A 19,266-nucleotide genomic window follows, 5' to 3' on the forward strand; every position below is an offset into this window, starting at 1 on the left:
GCTGCGTTCACATGGAGTTTTTTGGTCAGGGTTTTGGCAGAAATCCGCCTCCAAACCCTGAACCAAAAAACGCCTCACCATTCAAAGTATGTAAAATGCTTCTGAGTCTTTGCCGCCAGCGTTTTTTCCGCTAGCAGTAAAAAAGAAGCAAGATGTTCATTCTTTTTGAAGCCGCATGCCTTTTCCGGCTCGCAGATTCAATGCTAGTCTATGTGAGCCGGTTTTTCCTGCTCGCGTTTTTTTTGGTCAGAAACCTGAAGCGGAAATGGCAAAAACCTGATCAGGAAACGCCAGATGTTTTTTAAATATAATTTATGACCACATTCTAAAAAGAAACAGATCAGGAAACTCCTCGAAAAACAATTCAGGAAAGACTTCAAATGGCAAAAAACGCCTCAGGAAACGCCTCATGCGTTTTCCGGTCCGGTTTTGACAATGCCAAAACCCTGACCAAGAAAACTCCGTGTGAACTTACCCTTCACAGAGTTTTTTGGTCAGGAATTTGATCAGGAAACTGACTAAAATTCCTCCTCCAAAAAACGCCTCACCATACAGTCCTATGGTGAGGCATTTTTAGGAGGAGAAATTTGAGTCAGTTTCCTGACCAAATTCCTGACCAAAAAACTCTGTATGAACGCAGCCTAAGGGTAGAGGAGAATCCCTTCAAACTATTACATATTGGATGTTATGAAATGTAGAAACTCCAAACATGAACGTGCACTTCTTTGATATGACACAAAGATTGCAGTGCTATCTGTATTATTTCCATAAATATCGCTGGTTGAAAATGCAGTCTGGATTAGTAAATTTATATTCAACTTTCTATATTTAACTTTATAAATATCCCAATACTGACTCTGTTTTCAACCAGTGATATCTTTGAAATAATAAAGACAGCATTGCAACCTCCTCTGTCCCCTGGCAGTTGCCCCAACAGTATAATGTCCTCCTCCAGTTGTCCCAATTTTAATGTCCCTCTCCAGCTACCCCAAACAAACATAAAAAACCTAATACTCACTATTCCCTGCTGTTCTTATCTTCTGTCTCTTCTCCCAGAGACTTCAGGGAGCTGCAGCGTGATTTAAGTGACATAATTACATTATGCCTACTACCTCCTGCTACGTGCTTCACCATTCTTGTACTCAAATTATTTGCGTCCTCTGGATGCAGATGAGTTGATACCTGGATATACATCCCACCGACCAGGACAGTTGAATCCGGGACAGTTGGGAGGTATATGTTATCACATGATATCTGTGATCATCAGTAGTCTGATAAGTGAGGTGACATCTTCAAAATATTCTTTATTAATATAGTTAACAAAAATATTTAAAAAAGGAATAGGTCATTTTCTGGCGACACATTGCCTTTAAGTGAAACCACTGATAGCCACAGCACTGACTTTACCACCTTTATGTAGCATTTTTTGTAACCTAAAATGATGATCCATACTTGATATTGGCTTCAAAAACAGAATGTATGAACTTGAACCTGTACGTATGCCCTATGGCTGTTAGTTCAGGTCATTGGACCCATAATCAAAGATGTGAAATGATGGGAAAAATATTGTACATCATGGGTTATTTACACAGTGTTCCAGTTTCACTATGGGTAAGTTCACACGTGGTTTTTTGGGCCGCATTTTGCTGTTAGCCGTGTCAGAATCCAGACCAAAATCCACCTGCCACGGCTAGCTGCAAACGCGTTTTCCACAGCGGAATCCCCATCCATATAGGGCAGGTTACTTCTTTTTTCTGCGACTGGTATTTTACCGCTCATGGAAAAAGGAAATGACCGGCTCCCATTGAAGTCAATGGGAGGCATTTTTTTGACCCGGATTGTGATGCGGATTCTGTGTTAAAGTCTGGACCAAAAAACTACATGTGATCTTACCCTGATACTCAGAAAATGTAAAGGATCACAAGGGCTAGAGCACGGAGAATTAAAACAAAGGATTTGAAAATGTTATTGATATTTTTTTTTTACTTTGTGTTACAGGGTGATCGTATGTGGCACTTTGCTGTCTCTCTTTTTTTGGTAGAACTGTATGGAAACAATTTACTTCTCACAGCTGTTTATGGACTGGTAGTTGCAGGCTCTGTCCTTTTCCTTGGAGCTATAATCGGAGACTGGGTTGACAAAAACCCACGACTTAAAGGTAATATATTCTCAAGGGTTGATGGGTGCATTTAAATGTATATATTATATTATTGACCAATTTCTATATAGTCAGCTTTATTAACTATTAACTATTTATTAGCTTTATTATTAATTAGTTTTTAGCATCTGTTAATAGGGGTCGCTCCACTAATTCCAGCACAGTTGGGAATGGTGAAGGCGAGAGAAAAAATTCCAAGTAACAAGCACAGGTACTCAGGGGCGGATCCATGGCCGGGCGTGCCGGGCAACCGCCCGGGGCTCCGCGCCCAGCAGGGCCCCGCGGCGCGGCCCGGACCTAACCAAACGCAGGTCGGGTCGATCAGTTAGAAGCACAAGGCCCTTAAGCTCAACCAGCCCATAAGCAAGCAAAGAGTAAAAGAGACATTGAAATCTGTTATATTGAAATTTCTCACTCCGAAATTATTGCATCAGTGTGAAATACTTAAAGAAGCCCACAAAAAATGGTCCGGGCAAGCCAGTGGGGCCCTGCGGTCCGGACCTAACCGAAAAACGCAGGTCGGTTAGAAGCGTGACCCCTTAACCAGACCCATAAGCAAGCAAAGAGTGAATCAATGTGAAATAAATAAAACCACAATCCGGTATTTATTGTTATTATTTTTTTTGTACAGCCCTCCTGGGCCTAAAGCGGCTCGAATTGAATATAGAATGGAAAATTTTTATTCTATATTCAATTCGAGCCAACGAGGCATATTTTATGATAAACCATGTCAACTTTTTGCTTTTGGGTTTAGCTAACCATTTTCAGCACGCTAAAACATGAAAATATACACAGAAAAGACATTATTTTGTATAAAAAATTCAGTCAATGCGTACTACCTATAGTGCCAACTATACTAATATATAGTACTATATATTATATGTACTATATGTACTATACTATATGTACTATTGTACACAAATAAACTACTATAATAGTACACAAATAAGTTTTATAAGTTGGTCAAACACAGCTAACTAGTTAAAAAAAAACGCCTCAAAACGCATTTTTAGGGCTTTTTTTTTTTTTTCAAAAAATCCTGAGAGGGGTATTCCAGACCCCCTGGTAACTAGGGCCCCACCAATGTCAATTGCCCAGGGCCCCACAAAGCCTGGATCCGCCACTGCAGGTACTGTTGATGTGTAATGTGCTTTTTAAGCTCTGTAATGTCAGAAGGGCAGTGTCAGGTATGATTCAGAGCTCCAGTCAGAAGCAACCAGTGTCAGAGCTCAGAATCACACCCCTTACCTGCTCCTGCCTGACACTACCCTTCTGACAGTAAAGAGACTAAATACAGTCCTATGAAAAAGTTTGGGCACCCCTATTAATCTTAATCATTTTTAGTTCTAAATATTTTGGTATTTGCAACAGCCATTTCAGTTTGATATATCTAATAACTGATGGACACAGTAATATTTCAGGATTGAAATGAGGTTTATTGTACTAACAGAAAATGCGCAATATGCATTAAACCAAAATTTGACCGGTGCAAAAGTATGGGCACCTCAACAGAAAAGTGACATTAATATTTAGTACATCCTCCTTTTGCAAAGATAACAGCCTCTACTCGCTTCCTGTAGCTTTTAATCAGTTCCTGGATCCTGGATAAAGGTATTTTGGACAAACAATTCAAGTTCAGTTAAGTTAGATGGTCGCCGAGCATGGACAGCCCGCTTCAAATCATCCCACAGATGTTCAATGATATTCAGGTCTGGGGACTGGGATGGCCATTCCAGAACATTGTAATTGTTCCTCTGCATGAATGCCTGAGTTGATTTGGAGCGGTGTTTTGGATCATTGTCTTGCTGAAATATCCATCCCCGGCGTAACTTCAACTTCGTCACTGATTCTTGAACATTATTCTCAAGAATCTGCTGATACTGAGTGGAATCCATGCGACCCTCAACTTTAACAAGATTCCCGATGCCGGCATTGGCCACACAGCCCCAAAGCATGATGGAACCTCCACCAAATTTTACAGTGGGTAGCATGTGTTTTTCTTGGAATGCTGTTTCTTTTTGGACGCCATGCATAACGCCTTTTTTTATAACCAAACAACTCAATTTTTGTTTCCAAAATGAAGCTGCCTTGTCCAAATGTGCTTTTTCATACCTCAGGCAACTCTATTTGTGGCGTACGTGCAGAAACGGCTTCTTTCTCATCACTCTCCCATACAGCTTCTATTTGTGCAAAGTGCGCTGTATAGTTGACCGATGCACAGTGACACCATCTGCAGCAAGATGATGCTGCAGCTCTTTGGAGGTGGTCTGTGGATTGTCCTTGACTGTTCTCACCATTCTTCTTCTCTGCCTTTCTGATATTTTTCTTGGCCTGCCACTTCTGGGCTTAACAAGAACTGTCCCTGTGGTCTTCCATTTCCTTACTATGTTCCTCACAGTGGAAACTGACAGGTTAAATCTCTGAGACAACTTTTTGTATCCTTCCCCTGAACAACTATGTTGAACAATCTTTGTTTTCAGATCATTTGAGAGTTGTTTTGAGTAGCCCATGATGCCACTCTTCAGAGGAGATTCAAATAGGAGATCAACTTGCAATTGGCCACCTTAAATACCTTTTCTTATGATTGGATACATCTGGCTATGAAGTTCAAAGCTCACTGAGGTTACAAAACCAATTTTGTGCTTCAGTAAGTCAGTAAAAAGTAGTTAGGGGAATTCAAATCAATAAAATGATAAGGGTGCCCATACTTTTGCACCGGTCAAATTTTGGTTTAATGCATATTGCACATTTTCTGTTAGTACAATAAACCTCATTTCAATCCTGAAATATTACTGTGTCCATCAGTTATTAGATATATCAAACTGAAATGGCTGTTGCAAACACCAAAATATTTAGAACAAAAAATGATTAAGATTAATAGGGGTGCCCAAACTTTTTCATAGGACTGTAGCACCAGACACCAAAACTGATTGCTCAGGACCGGTGGGGGCTAAAGAAAAATTCCTACCGTGGTAGAATCAGTGGCATTACATCTATTAATTGATGCAAAGAGTTGGACTTGGAGGTGGTGGAAGGTTCTCGTTTATATACTGCCACCAGGTATCTACTTTGCTAATTTGTAATTCGTTCCCTGTTACAAGGGAAGTCCCATTCATACATATCATTAAAAAGAAAGACATCTTCACTAAGGGAGCTCCTTGCTGGTCTCTTAACACAGTAAATGCAGAGGGGAGGGCTTTCAATGTCATCTATGTACTTGTATCTGCTTCTGGATGCTTGTGTGATTACGTATAGAATATTATTCACAGACAGCTAGCAGCTTTCCTGACTGTGCTCATAAATTACCATTTTCCTGTCTGACGGATCTGTTTTGCTGCATATTTGCTGTTCGCATGAGCAAAACATCCTAAAAAAGGAAACGGTTTCTATCCCAACTCCAAAATTTCTCTCACTGACCCAAAGTCAGTGTAACCATTGAGGAAGAGGAGTGGTATTTAGGAAAGCATGGTAGAGTCACAGGTTTAGCGTATAGAAATAACAGCCATGATGGTAGTCATATAGGTAGCCATGCAGTAACTTTCCTAGGGGTGACTTCTTATGCTGGTCTTGTAACTCTTTCTTATCAAAATCCCTAATATATTTAAAATAATAATTTTAATATGTAAAAAAAAGCAATTTGTTGGTAAAAGTGAAAACAAATTTGTAATTGTATGTCATACTCACTCAGTTTATTCAGTTTGTGCCTTTCAAAACAGAGAAAATATAAAATGATTTAATATTTTAAACCTTGTATAACTTTACTTTTCCCCTGTTTTTTAACAGTGGCACAGACTTCCTTAATCGTACAGAATGTTTCTGTAATAATTTGTGGCATTATCCTGATGGTGGTTTTCTTGTACAAGACTGAACTTTTGACGATGTATCAAGGATGGCTTTTGGTTAGTTCCTAATGCAATAATGACAACAGTAACAGTTTAAAAACTATAAACTTACTTTTCCTGTTTGTTACTTCATTGAGGAAATAATGAAAGTTCCTGGTAAGCCTCTATTAATCCATTAACTGCCATGATTCTCAATTGGGGATCGGGTACTTTAACCCACCTACGAACACCATCTGTCATTGAGGAATAGAAACAAGACATTCACGTGCTCCAGCAGGATGTCACCCGTGATAGGAAACCTAAACTGATCACGTGCATGCATTGCCTTGCACACACAAGGTCATTTTCACAGTGCAGTTCCCGTATTATTGGGGAAAAAAAGGCAGTTAATGGGTTAAATGGCCATATTATCAGGGATAAGCAATTTTAGATATGCTCATTTGCCTATAGAAACTTGAATACACATAAAATCACCTTGAATACACTTGGAATTACTGTCAATTGTCACTCATCAGTCTCTGCATTGGCAGGTAATTAATTTCACACTGGACACTTGATTATTTGTGATGCCCTAGAAACTTAAAACGGTATTTCCACATTTATAGGAGATTTGCAAAAATAGTGAATGTTTAGTAAATGAAAAAAATATATTAAAGTTAGGTCCAGCACATCTTGTTAAGAAGACCAAGTTATTTTCTAGACAACACAAGATAAAATTCAATACAATGACTACAGGGGTACATCAGCTTATGTGTTTCAAAATGCAGATTTAACTTGGTTTATAGCATAGCTTTTGGGTTTTTGCATTCTATTTCAGTAATGTTAATTAACTTTTTTAATTGTGCTAAATGGGTGGCTGTTCCTGGTATGAAGCTAGAGATCTCCCCTAATGCTTCGACTGTTGTAGTCCCTCAAAATGGGTTCTGTTAGAGTAGAATTCATTTGCGTTTATGATGTATGAAAAATAGTTGAAAGGGAGGTACATGTTTAAAAAAAATAGTTTAGCGTGACCCTTCGTTCATATCTTCATAGTTACATATACATAGTAGATGAGGTTGGATAAAGACATTAGTCCATCAAGTCCAACCTATAACCCTAAGATCCCTACAGTGTTGATCCAAGGGAAGGCAAAAATCCCCATGAGGCTCATGCCAATTACCCCATTTCAGGGGGAAAAATTCCTTCCTGACTCCAAGTCTGGCAGTCAGTATAAAAACCCTGGCTCAACATGTCCTTAAAATCTAGATCTTCGTTTGTTTTTTGTTCCGGGGAGTCCGGGGAGCCCCGAACGGAATACCAAATGCATTTGCAAGCGGTGTTCCAGTGAAAGAACACACACCCCATAGGGTCCATGTGCATGCCGCAAGATGGCAGAAGGAAACATGCGGAGAGGAAAGTACTTCACAATCTACTTTCCTCTCTGCATGAGTCATGCAGAGATCTCACGGCAAGCATACGGACCCCATTATAGTCTATGGGGTCTGTGTGCATTTACTGCACAGTGCTTGCAAATGCGTTCGGTAGTCCATTCTTTGAGCGGACTCCCCTAAGGCTGCCTTCACACAGAGTAACGCTCCGCTCATTCTGACACGTAAACACGTGTCAGAGTGAGCGGAGTTAAACAGAATACCATTGAATTCAATGGGTTCTTTCTTACGCGCGCTACCCACTGAAGTCAATGGGATTCTGTTTTACTCCACTCACTCTGACACGTGTTTACATGTCAGAATGAGCGAAGCGTTACTCCATGTGAAGGTAGCCTAATGGATTACCAAATGTAGATGTGAACGAGGGGTGAGATTTTGCTTTGAAGAAAAGCACTTTATTCTCTGGGTCCAAAGTGACTGCTCCCCCACAGAAAAAAACACTTTGGTGTGATTTGTTGTTATTTTCACAGAAATAGTAATTTTACTTTGTGGCTAATTGTTAAATCTTTAATTATGTTGTAATTCTGATACAGACCCTCTGCTACATCTTCGTAATTACTATAGCAAACACTGCAAATCTAGCCAGCACAGCTACAGCCATCACAATTCAGAGGGACTGGATTGTTGTTGTCGCTGGAGATGACAGGAACAAATTAGCAGGTAAGATATATTTTTAAAAATAATTCTTAAATTAAAAGAGCTATTTTTTAACACAGTGCACAAAGCTGTTCAGTCGGACCCCCTCTAATCTCTAGTGACCTATTCAAAGGGTAGGACATTAATTATCATTGATTCATAACTCCTTTAAGTGACGTAAAATTTAAAAGCCAAACATGTCACATTTATACAAAAAAGCCACATAACTTATGTTTCACCTTTAATTTTTATTAATATACTGTAATTACACAGTTGTACTGTGTGCACTGAGCCATTTTCCCTTAGTCCTGTAAGATGTCTTACTGTTTCATTCCTTTTCTATATAAAGATTTTTTTGATCAATAAGATGGTCTATAAACATGAGGCCAGGTTTCAACCAGGAGTAGAACATAAACACAGAACAAGTATTAAAGTTACATTGTGTCCTGCTAGAGGTCCACTTTGGGGCTGCGAGTTGTCCAGGTTAGGCTAGTTACACTTTGTGTTTTTACTATTTTGCTTTACTTTCTTATTAAAAAAAAAAGCCTACAGTAATAAAACTGATCTAGACTGGTGCTTTGAAAAGGCAACTGTTTAACATGCTTTTAATGTAAAAAAAAAAAAAATCTCTGTTCTTTCATGAAATTTTTTTATTTTTAAAAAGTCATTCACCATAAAAGAAATGTGTGTTTAATGCAACCACAATCGTGTAAAACAACCTGTACAATAAAGTTGGCTTATTATTTTTACCACTCAGTGCATAGTGAAAAGTGCATCGAGAAAAAATAACTGGAAATTTCCTTCCGTCCCTATCTGAAAAAAAAAAATATATAAAACTCAACCAATAAATTATATATGCCCCACAATTACGCCAATAAAAATGAGCCCTGTGACAACAGAAAAAGTAAAACTGTAAAGAAAGTAAAAGTAAAGAAGAATAATGATTTTATTGTGAACAAATCACAATTGTGGACAAGAAATCTAATACAATAAAAGAAGAATTGTATTTCACATTTAAAAATCACTAATAAAGCAAAACAATATAATATGTGTAAAAATATTTCTATACACAATTATGCAGTTTCTTCATATTTCAGTGTCTGTTGTGGCCTTTAGCATGTTGGGCTTGTGTCGGTTGGATTACAGTAAATCAAAAGTAAAGACTCAGTCTGCCTCACTGTGACAACCCTGTCCATAGTCCGCTCTGCTGCCTCAAACCTCTGACTACTAACTACTAGAGACAGTAGCACACAGGATTGTATGCGGGCTGCTGCCCTGTTAGTATCTTTGTTATCACAGGCTCTAAGTAATAACACTCTTTATGGGAGAAACCTTTATCCAATGGTTCACTTCAGTTTTATCCACAGTCAGCCTCGCTGACTCAGCAAGCTGATAGCTAGGCACTCACTGTGTTAGTTCACTCAGGCCAAGAGATGTAGCAAACTAAGACAGTGATCTACTTGCTGTAATTCTGTTGGTTGGCCTGAGTGGCTTGTCAGACAAGGAAGACCTAATAGCAAATGTATATTGTTAAATTGTTTATTTAAATTTACAATGCATAAACCCCTTAACAAAATTTTTGTGTATAGAACGGAAATAAATTTGTTCTACATGTTTTTTTTTGACAGATATGAATGCAACAGTGAGGCGAATCGACCAGCTGACAAACATATTGGCTCCATTGGCAGTTGGACAGATAATGACCTTTGGTTCACCCGTTATAGGATGTGGATTCATTGCTGGTTGGAACTTATTGTCAATGTGTTTAGAATATTTGCTACTTTGGAAGGTTTACCAAAAGACACCAGCATTAGCCATTAAATCTTGCAAAAAAGATGATGAACAGGAATTAAAACAATTAAACATAAAAGGTATTGGATAAAACATTTCTTTTCTGATATGTATCTAGAAATGTATATATAAACTGCATGACCTCAAGGGGCCACACGGTGGTTCAGTGGTTAGCACTGCAGCCTTGCAGCGCTGGAGTCCTGGTGTTCAAATCCCGCCAAGGGCATAAAACCATCTGCAAGGAGTTTGTATGTTCTCCCCGTGTTTGCATGGATTTCCATCCCATATTCCAAAGACATACTGATAGGGAAAAATGTACATTGTGAGCTCTTATGTGGGGCTCACAATCTACATTTAAAAAAAAATAAAATAAGCTGCATGACCAAAACTTTATGAATAACCCTCTTAATTGTTCAGGTGTTTCACCCTATATCTTTTGAAAAAAGGTACCGTATATATTCGAGTATAAGCCGACCCGAATATAAGCCGAGACCCCTAATTTTACCACAAAAAACTGGGAACACTTATTGACTCGAGTATAAACCAAGGGGGGGAGGGGAATCCACCATTGCAGATAAAAAGTCTGGTCATGTGCATTGCAGCTTAGTAACTCCATGGGGATCATAGGAATAGCAGTTAACCCCATCATGTCCATCACATTAACCCCCTGTGTTCCTCACATAAGAGTTACTGATATGTGGGACGTATGGAGGTAATAATTAGGTATCTTCATAATTAAGGTCCTTCATTAGTACCCTCATGTATCTCACATATTAGTAACCCTTATATGGGGAACACAGGGGTTAATATGAGGGACATGATGGGGTTAACTGTTATTAATGTGAGGCACATGGAGTTACTGAAACTAAATTAATAACTCCAAATGCCTGACATTAATAGGCAGAGTAACTAACGGAAGGTCCCTGTGTGTGTCACTTACTGCAGCTTCCTCTCCTCCATACAACAGACATCTTCCATAAGACACAATGAATCCTGGCCACTCATCTGCAGGGTAGATGCTAAATCCTAGTGTGCTAAAGGACCTCTGATGACGTCATGACCATGTGATCGGACTCTGGTGTGGGTGGAGTTACTAGGATTTAGACTCAACCTTATCTGCAAGATGTTACATACCAGTGGCTACAGGACTTTTGATGACATCTCAGTCACGTGACCTCATGACAAACCAATCACAGAGCAGTAGCACTAAAGGACCTCCCCTTTCAGGTCCTTCTAGTTCTCTGTGCTCCGTGGACCCTGACTCATGTATAAGCCGAGGAGAGCTCTTTCAGCATGAAAAATGTGCTGAAAAAGTCAGCTTATACCTGAGTATATATGGTAGTTAAAATCAAGCTCTTGGTCATGCAGTTTCATTCCGCAAACAATAGTAAGGGTCAAACTGAAGCAATGCGACTTTAAGGGCTGAGGCCCCACATTGTGCAAACGCAGCTTATTTTGCTGTATTTTCTTGAGCCAAAGTCAGTTCTTGACATTTCTACATCTTCCATAGTCAATTGTAAGTGCTCTTAGTGTAAAGTGGAAGCATCAAGGAGTAACAACAGTTCAGTGATTAAGTGGTATGTAAAAGTCACAGAACTACATTCCAAAATGCTTCTAGAAGTAGCATCAAAACATGCAAGAACTGTGTTGTAGGATATTTATGATTTGGCATTGTAACCATGGTCTTTCTGTGTTTCTCTTTACCATGAAAAAAAAGCAGGATAAGCTGAAGTGGTGTAACACACAACACCACAGGAAACTCATCACTTCCAAGAACATAGTTTCCTTTGCTTCATTCATATTTTTGCTATCTGGTATTGTAAAATCTAAATTTGTGTTTTGTTATACACATGTATTATTTCCTTTGTGTGTAGTGGAATAACACAAAAAACCAGAGAAGATAATGACGAATTGGACATAATTTTCGGACAAAACTTTAATAATAGGTTGGACAAAATTGTTGGCACCTTTTCAAAATTGTGGGTAAATAACTTTTTTCAAGCATGGGATGCTAGTTCAAAATAACCTTTGGCAAGTAACAAGTGTGGGCAATATAAAAATCACACCTGAAAACAGATAAAAAGGAGAGAAGTTAATGTAATCTTTGCATATGGAGAACAGAAAGAAGAGAAGAGAACTGTCTGAGAACTTGAGAATAAATATTGTAGAAAACGCAACGCAGGATAATCTGGATGGTGGATAAGAAGCCTCAATGAAGTTCCAAAGAAATTCAAGCCGTTTCGCAGGCTCAGGGGGCATCAATGTCAATGCAAACTATCTGTCAACATTTGAATGAAATGAAATGCTATGGCAGGACACCCAGGAGGCCCCACTGTTGACACAGAAACAAAAAAGTCAGACTGCAGTTTGCCAAATTGTACATAAGTAAAAATCCTTCTGGGAAAAAATCTTGTGGACAGAAGAGACAAACCAGTGCTTTTTGGTAAAGCACATCATTCTACTGTTTACCTAAAAAAAAAAAAGAATGAGGCCTACAAGCAAAAGAACACAGTACCAAGAATCAAATATGGAGGAGGTTCAAATATGTTTTGGGTTTGTATTGCTGCCTCTGGCACTGGGTTACTTGACTGACTGGTATTTTTCAGATTTTATGATTCCTTGCGCACACAAAAGATTTGGGTTTGCGTCCTAGGTCATGGGTCATGGGTGTTCCAGCAAGACAGTGACCCCAAACTTAAAAGAGCACCCAGAAATGAATGGAAACAAAGCACTGGAAAGTTCTGCTGTGGCCAGCAATGAGTCTGGATCTCGCGTGTGCAGAGATCTTAAGATTGCTTTTGGGAGAAAGCAGCCTTAAAATATGAGAGATCTGGAGAAGTTTGTAAAAGAAGAAAGAAGAGTGGTCCAGAATTTCAGCTGAAAGGTTTGGAGTTTTGCTTCAAATTATTTGGCTTTCACTTTTTTTCTTTTTTTTTTTGTGTTGTTCTACTATACACAAAGGAAATAAGCATGTATAAAAAAACATATGCAATTGCAATAATTTTCTGGGACAAATACTTAATTTTCTGGAAAAATTTCAGGGGTGCTAACACTTACGGCCATGACTGTATATGCCCATGATCTCCAAAGTAGCTGACAGTGATTGCAAAATGAAGGTGTTATCTCATGAGCACAACCCCTGTCCATATGTCCTCCTGGTTTCTCCCTGTTCGCTTAAACTATGTGACCAGAGTGCTACAGTTGATTAACAGAGGTTAGAAAAGTCAGTTATGCAGTGATCAATGCATTGGCTTTTAGTTTATAACCACAATTTTTATAGAAACATTAATAAAAGCCAACTGAAATTAGAAAGAAAGTTCTAATATGTTATCTTTTTATCCTTTTTATCTTTATTCATTTCTTATTTATAATAGGGGTGATTTAAGAAGACTTCAAGTCTCCTTGGTGGAGATTGCACCTCATTCTTTATGTCAAGCACACTCATTCTTTAAATCAAGCACACTCATTCGCCTTCACTGAAATCTGTTCCAGCTATGATTCAAGGAACATTCAGATTCAAGCTGGCATAAATGGTCAAAAATTTGGGGAATGGGGGGGGGCCACGTCCCTTGCTTGGTGAAACCTCTTCTTGAAACCTCTTCACAGAAAGTGACGAGGGCGGTGTTGCTAACTTTTGCTTTAAAAATATGTAAAAATATCATGGCTTGTTCATCAGAAAACTACTGTACAAGGCATCATAAATTGATAAATCTCACCCAAAGTGCTTTTAATATGTTACATTGGTATGTGTTCTAAAAAAAAATTTCTACAATGAAAATTCAAATATGCCTAGTTCATCATATCTATTAATCATACAGATACTTATTTGTGTCTACATTAGATTTAATTTTGTTTTATTTTTGAAGTTATAGATGCAAACTCAAATAACAATGAAAAACCTACCGAAGATATCGAACTTATGGGAGAGAAAAGTGTGGTGACAAGTAGAAGTTCCAAAAAGTCAATATGCAGTGAGAAAATTACAGAACCATTTCGTACCTTCCGCGATGGTTGGGTTGCATACTACAACCAATCAGTGTTTTGGGCTGGCATGGGTCTTGCTTTCCTCTACATGACTGTCCTTGGCTTTGACTGTATCACCACTGGCTATGCCTACACACAAGGTTTGAGTGGCTCTGTTCTCAGTATCCTTATGGGAGCATCTGCAGTTACTGGAATTATGGGAACTGTGGCGTTTACCTGGCTAAGAAAAAGATGTGGCCTGGTTCGTACAGGATTCATTTCAGGAATAGCTCAACTGAGCAGCTTAGTTCTGTGTGTAGTCTCGGTCTTTATGCCTGGAAGTCCATTAGATCTTACAGTTTCTCCATTTCAAGACATTGGTACTCGCTTTCTTGAAGGAGAGCCCTTACCTACATTATCTCCAGGTGGCGATGCCTATCAGTTCCCTACAACCAGCCTACAAAATTTGAATATCTCCATCTCAACAACCGATGAAACAGATATTTCAATTCCATTGACCTCAGTTAGTTTACTTTTTGCTGGAGTTATTGCAGCTAGAATTGGTAAGTACAATCAATAGGTATTTCCTAAATAGATATCTGGGTTTTGGTTAAATAATGGTCTTGTTTTAAAAGAAGGTGGTCACCAGGACCCAGCATATAGATACTCCACAGATAGGTTAGGGTCACTTGAATCATGTGCTTTTTTTTCCCTGTGTGAATTGATTCCCTAGTTGACAAGATTGATTTCTTAGTTGTAAATAGGCAGGTGACCTGTATGGAGCAACGGCAACACCCATGTTTCTCCAAAATGGTTAGGCAGTTACACTATTATTGAACCAAATAACTGATTTGCATCAGTTATTACAGCAAGTTTTTGGCAACAGAGGCACCAATTTACAATGGGAAAACACTGTTCAGTTAGAGTCATATATTAGGTTCTAGTATTAAGACTCTTTTTAAAGCTTTTTCTAGGTTGATATTGAGAAATGCAGCTATTGTGCATTAGCTGTTTAATCTTTGCACAGGTGCTTGTATTTCTATGTACATCTAACTTTAAATGTTGTCATTTTACACCTGTCACATTGTCAATTTGCTATTTGTTAATTTTTCAAATTAACTATTAGGCTAAGACCCCACGGGACGATACACAGCGCCAAAGCGCTGCAGAAAAAAACGTGGTGGGCACGCATTTATGGTTCTTCCCGAAGCACTTCCAACAGAAAGTTCGTGGAGTCTTCCTCCGCGGACTTTCTGTTACCATTATTATTCCCACTACGGGGAAGCCGCTGGCATTTCCGTTGATACTGTATAATTGACATGCTGCGATTTCCAAAACCACGCCGGATTTGTAAATCGCAGCGTGTCCGCGCTGCGGTTTGAAATGCAAAGTGGGCATGGGATTCGCATGAATCCCATCCACTTTGCAGATACTGTAAAATGCCGCGATTTTTTCCCACTATTTTTCCGCCGCAGACAAATTGCGGCGTTTCCAGGCCAGTGGGGACCCAGCCTCAGGAATCATTTATCCAGGGCTCAGGAGTCCATAGATCTGGAGTCCATTTAATGAGAGTGTGAAGCATCATATGAGCATAATGATGTACACATGCTTCACATGTTTTGGACTCCTAGGTCATCACCATTCATCTGTAACAAGAATCTCAGTTTTATTGTCCTGGGTTATCTTAATAATTCTATACAATTATGTACATAAGATGATATATCATTAAGACTGGTGTTTCGTAAGCTAGTCTTAATAAAGTCCCCCGACCAGCGCAGGGCACAGCTCATTTATATGAAGAGGCTCCAAGTGTGCACCAGATTGATAAATTCATAGAGGGATTGATAAATTCTCCAGACTATTTCTGTAATATCTCTGGAATGTTATGCTCTATTCCCAGTCATCCATATCTACAGTAAGTTTGCCTGATAAAGGGGCATCGGTGCTGTAAAAACTTGCAATGTAATTTTTGTTGTTAGCTAATAAACGTATCTCTTCTATAATACCATTTAACTTTTTTTGATACAAATATATTTATCATAACATAATTCCATATGTCTACAAAATTATTAAAGGGAGTCTATCAGCAATAAATAGATTATAGATCTAATAGATGTTATAGATCTAATTACAAAACCTACCTGTTGTTTCTACAATATCTGTTGTTCATATTTGGTGATCCAGGTTCCCCTCATTTACATGAAAATGGGGCTCTAAAGCTGAATGACAGGGCCACAGTTGGAAACAGTAGACTCTCCTCTACAAGATACCTTGATTATTTTTATTTTTTTAACTGATGACAGACTTCCTTTACATATATTCGGTTCACGTTGTAATGTTGCATTTAGACAACTTTTTTACCCTAAAAAAAATTACATTTACTTGGTAGAATGGAACAATTGTACTGAAGTATTTCTTTAAGGTTCACACCTGGGTTCAGGTTTCCATTCTGCACACAGGATCTGTTTTATTGTGGCCGTGCAATGTTATTACAGCCTGTACTAATATCACATCTGCTATAAAACAGAAACTGTGAGATAAATAGTGAAGGCGCCCCCAGACAGTATAATGCGCTCCACACTGGCCCCACACAGTATTAGGTACTTCACAGTGCGCCCCTGCACAGTATTATAGGCTTTACAGTGGTCCGCCACACAGTATTATATACTCCACAGTGGGCTCCAACACAGTATTATTTGCTCAACTTTGGGCCCCCACACAGTATTATATGCTACTTACCTTGCCTCCCAGGCGTGGAGGAATGACGTCATTGCGCCTGCTTCAGGGTAGAGGTCACACTCTATTGTCATTGTAAGTCGTGGCCCGGCAGATCCATGGCCTAGACTGACAGTTTTCAGCTGTATGTGCATTTACACAAACAGCTGAAAGAAACGATCACTCACTAACGGGGAATCCTGTACCGGATTCCTCGCTAGTGAGCTATCAGAGCGATGGTGTGTGTGTCAACAGAGGACTCTGAGTGCCTTCTCTGGCACACATGCCTTTGGTTCGCCAACAGGGCCATAGACTATAATGCTTGCAGGATTTTTGTCTCCGCATTTTTTAAGAGAATTCAGGGATGGAATCCCTGAACAGAATCCAGGCTCAGGTCTTAAAGAAACTCCAAATAAAATTCCCAACATATAAAATAAATTCTCAGCAATTCCGTCATTAATGTGTCTGTGGGAATGTATAAATAGGAGGAGATTAACAGTTCTGTGTCTGGTTGTAAGACTGTTCTATCTGGAACAGAATGAAACAAAATATTAATACATGCCCTCACCACCTGCCAGTAAAAAATTAAAGCAATTTGGTAGAAATAAACCTCTTGCACTACCCAAGTATTTAGAACTGTTGTAATGTTTGAATACTTTGTGAATGTTTAGTTCTTATTATGATACATATACAAACATTTTTCAATGACCTTCTACCTCATTATTCATATTTGTATTGCTTTAGAAGATACAAAGCAAAAATCTAGAAACATGTTATGCAGTGTAAAATATGTAACTAAATATTTCAGTTTCAAAAATGTTTCAAATATGCATTGTGTTTTTTTGTAGGTCTTTGGTCCTTTGATCTGACAGTAACCCAGCTCCTTCAAGAAAATGTAATTGAGTCTGAAAGAGGAATTATAAATGGTGTCCAAAACTCCATGAATTATCTTCTTGATCTTATGCATTTTATAATGGTGATCTTGGGACCCAACCCCGAAGCATTTGGCTTGCTTGTTCTGATTTCAGTGTCGTTTGTTGCCATGGGACACATAATGTATTTTCGATTTGCTTACAAAAATATTGGAATGCAACTGTTTTCTTGCTTTTCCTTAGATCCAAAATCAGTGTCAAAGGATCAGCAACCTGCTGATTCTTCAGTTTAAAAGGGCATTAAATTCAGCAACCATTCATTAGTTTATGTTGTGTTGTGCATACAGTGGAGGATTAGAGGTTTTTTTTTCTGACTTGATATTTTACTAGTGTGTCTGTGCGTGTGTTGGTTTATTTTTTTTTCTTTCTTTTGTTTGTGCCAGGTTTCTTAAAATGTCTCACGCTAGTACATAAATTTGTCACAGTTCTCTAAATGGAGTGCATAAAAGTTCACTAAAGGTTTGTGGTGCATTTTTTTATGGGCAAGTTAGAAGTAGAGTGTATTTGCAGAAAAAGTTTTCAACGTGGTAAATACTAAATTCGATGTACACCTACAGCACACCCACATTACAATTTATTTTTGAGGAAGGGCACATTAAATGCAAAACATTACAAAAATAGAGCAAGCAGTTAATATATTAGGAGAGATGGTCCAAAATATGTATAAACACGACAGAATTTGGCCCCTGTGTAAAACACACAGGGGCCAAATTCTGTCGTGTTTATTATGTGATTATTTGTTAGTGCTTTTTGTTATTAATCATATTTTTAAAAAAGAAAATCAAAATATGACAAAACCACGTAAGATTAGGGACTCTTGCAGATAACCGTGGCTGACATCAGTGTGCTATCCGTGTTTTTCTCGGATACCACACTGACTCATTCATTTCTATGGGCCCGTACACATGACAGTGTGGGCGGGCCGACTGTCCAGGCAACAAAATATAAAACAGGCTATTCCTGTTCTATTTTGTGGTCCTATTCATTTAATGAAAGGGGCCGCGGAAGCCAGGCGGCACACAGGTGACATCCGCGTGTCCTCTGTGCGCTGGCTATGCCTTTAATTTACAGCTGGCTGTTTGACACATCTTCAATACTCCTAAAGTAAAGGCCTCACGTTGTGGAAATGCAGCGTTTTTTTCGTACAGATTTTGCTGCATTTTATTAAGCTGCCTCAAAATGTAAAGGAAGTAGACGTTTTACCTTCTCTTAAATTTACTCTCGACTTTAGTTTTAAAAAAGGTAGTAAAATCTGCAACAAAAAAAAATAATGTTTGACCTTAACTTAATAGAAAGTTTTAAAATGTGCCTGATTTATCACAGTAGCTGATGCTAAATTATAAATCTGGCACATCTTTAGACTGTTCAATTTAACTTTACAGCACTTACTTCATGGCTTGGTTTACACCAAATAGTGCCAGAACTTTGGTTAATGTGTTTTTTTTTTGTTTTTTTTTCGGAGCTCATTGTCAAATCTTAAAAAAATAATTGATGGTGCTGTGTGCTTTTTTCGTTTTGTTTTGGACATAAAGTTCTGTTCATCTGAAAGGTTCGGTTAAATCTTTTCAAACAGCCCCAGTGAAACTAATCTCCAAACCTGGTGAGAACTCAGCATTACAATTCTGGCCCCAAATGCATGTTTCATACTGATTTTGTGCCAGGTTTCTTAAAATGTGTCATACTAGTTCATAAATTTGTCACAGTTCTCTAAATGGAGTGCATCAAAGTTCACTAAAGGTTTTGGTGCATTTTTTTATAAAGCCAAGTTAGAAATAGAGTGTATTTGCGCAATGTTTTCAACG

General features: G+C 38.5%; 1 protein-coding gene across 1 annotated transcript in view; it reads left to right on the forward strand.

Annotated features, from left to right (window-relative positions):
* Positions 1 to 18,096, forward strand: part of SLC40A1 (solute carrier family 40 member 1) — a 30,529-nt gene extending 12,433 nt beyond the window's left edge. Inside the window, exons 3-8 of the mRNA XM_075285142.1 lie at positions 1,999 to 2,158; positions 5,942 to 6,057; positions 7,961 to 8,087; positions 9,692 to 9,934; positions 13,721 to 14,380; positions 17,381 to 18,096. Coding sequence (XP_075141243.1) covers positions 1,999 to 2,158; positions 5,942 to 6,057; positions 7,961 to 8,087; positions 9,692 to 9,934; positions 13,721 to 14,380; positions 17,381 to 17,697 — 1,623 coding nt within the window. The 3' untranslated portion in view covers positions 17,698 to 18,096. The remainder of the gene's footprint in view (positions 1 to 1,998; positions 2,159 to 5,941; positions 6,058 to 7,960; positions 8,088 to 9,691; positions 9,935 to 13,720; positions 14,381 to 17,380) is intronic.
* The last annotated feature ends 1,170 nt before the right edge of the window (positions 18,097 to 19,266 follow it).

The sequence above is a fragment of the Leptodactylus fuscus genome, chromosome 8, assembly GCF_031893055.1.
Source record: "Leptodactylus fuscus isolate aLepFus1 chromosome 8, aLepFus1.hap2, whole genome shotgun sequence".
Taxonomy (NCBI): Eukaryota; Metazoa; Chordata; class Amphibia; order Anura; family Leptodactylidae; genus Leptodactylus; species Leptodactylus fuscus.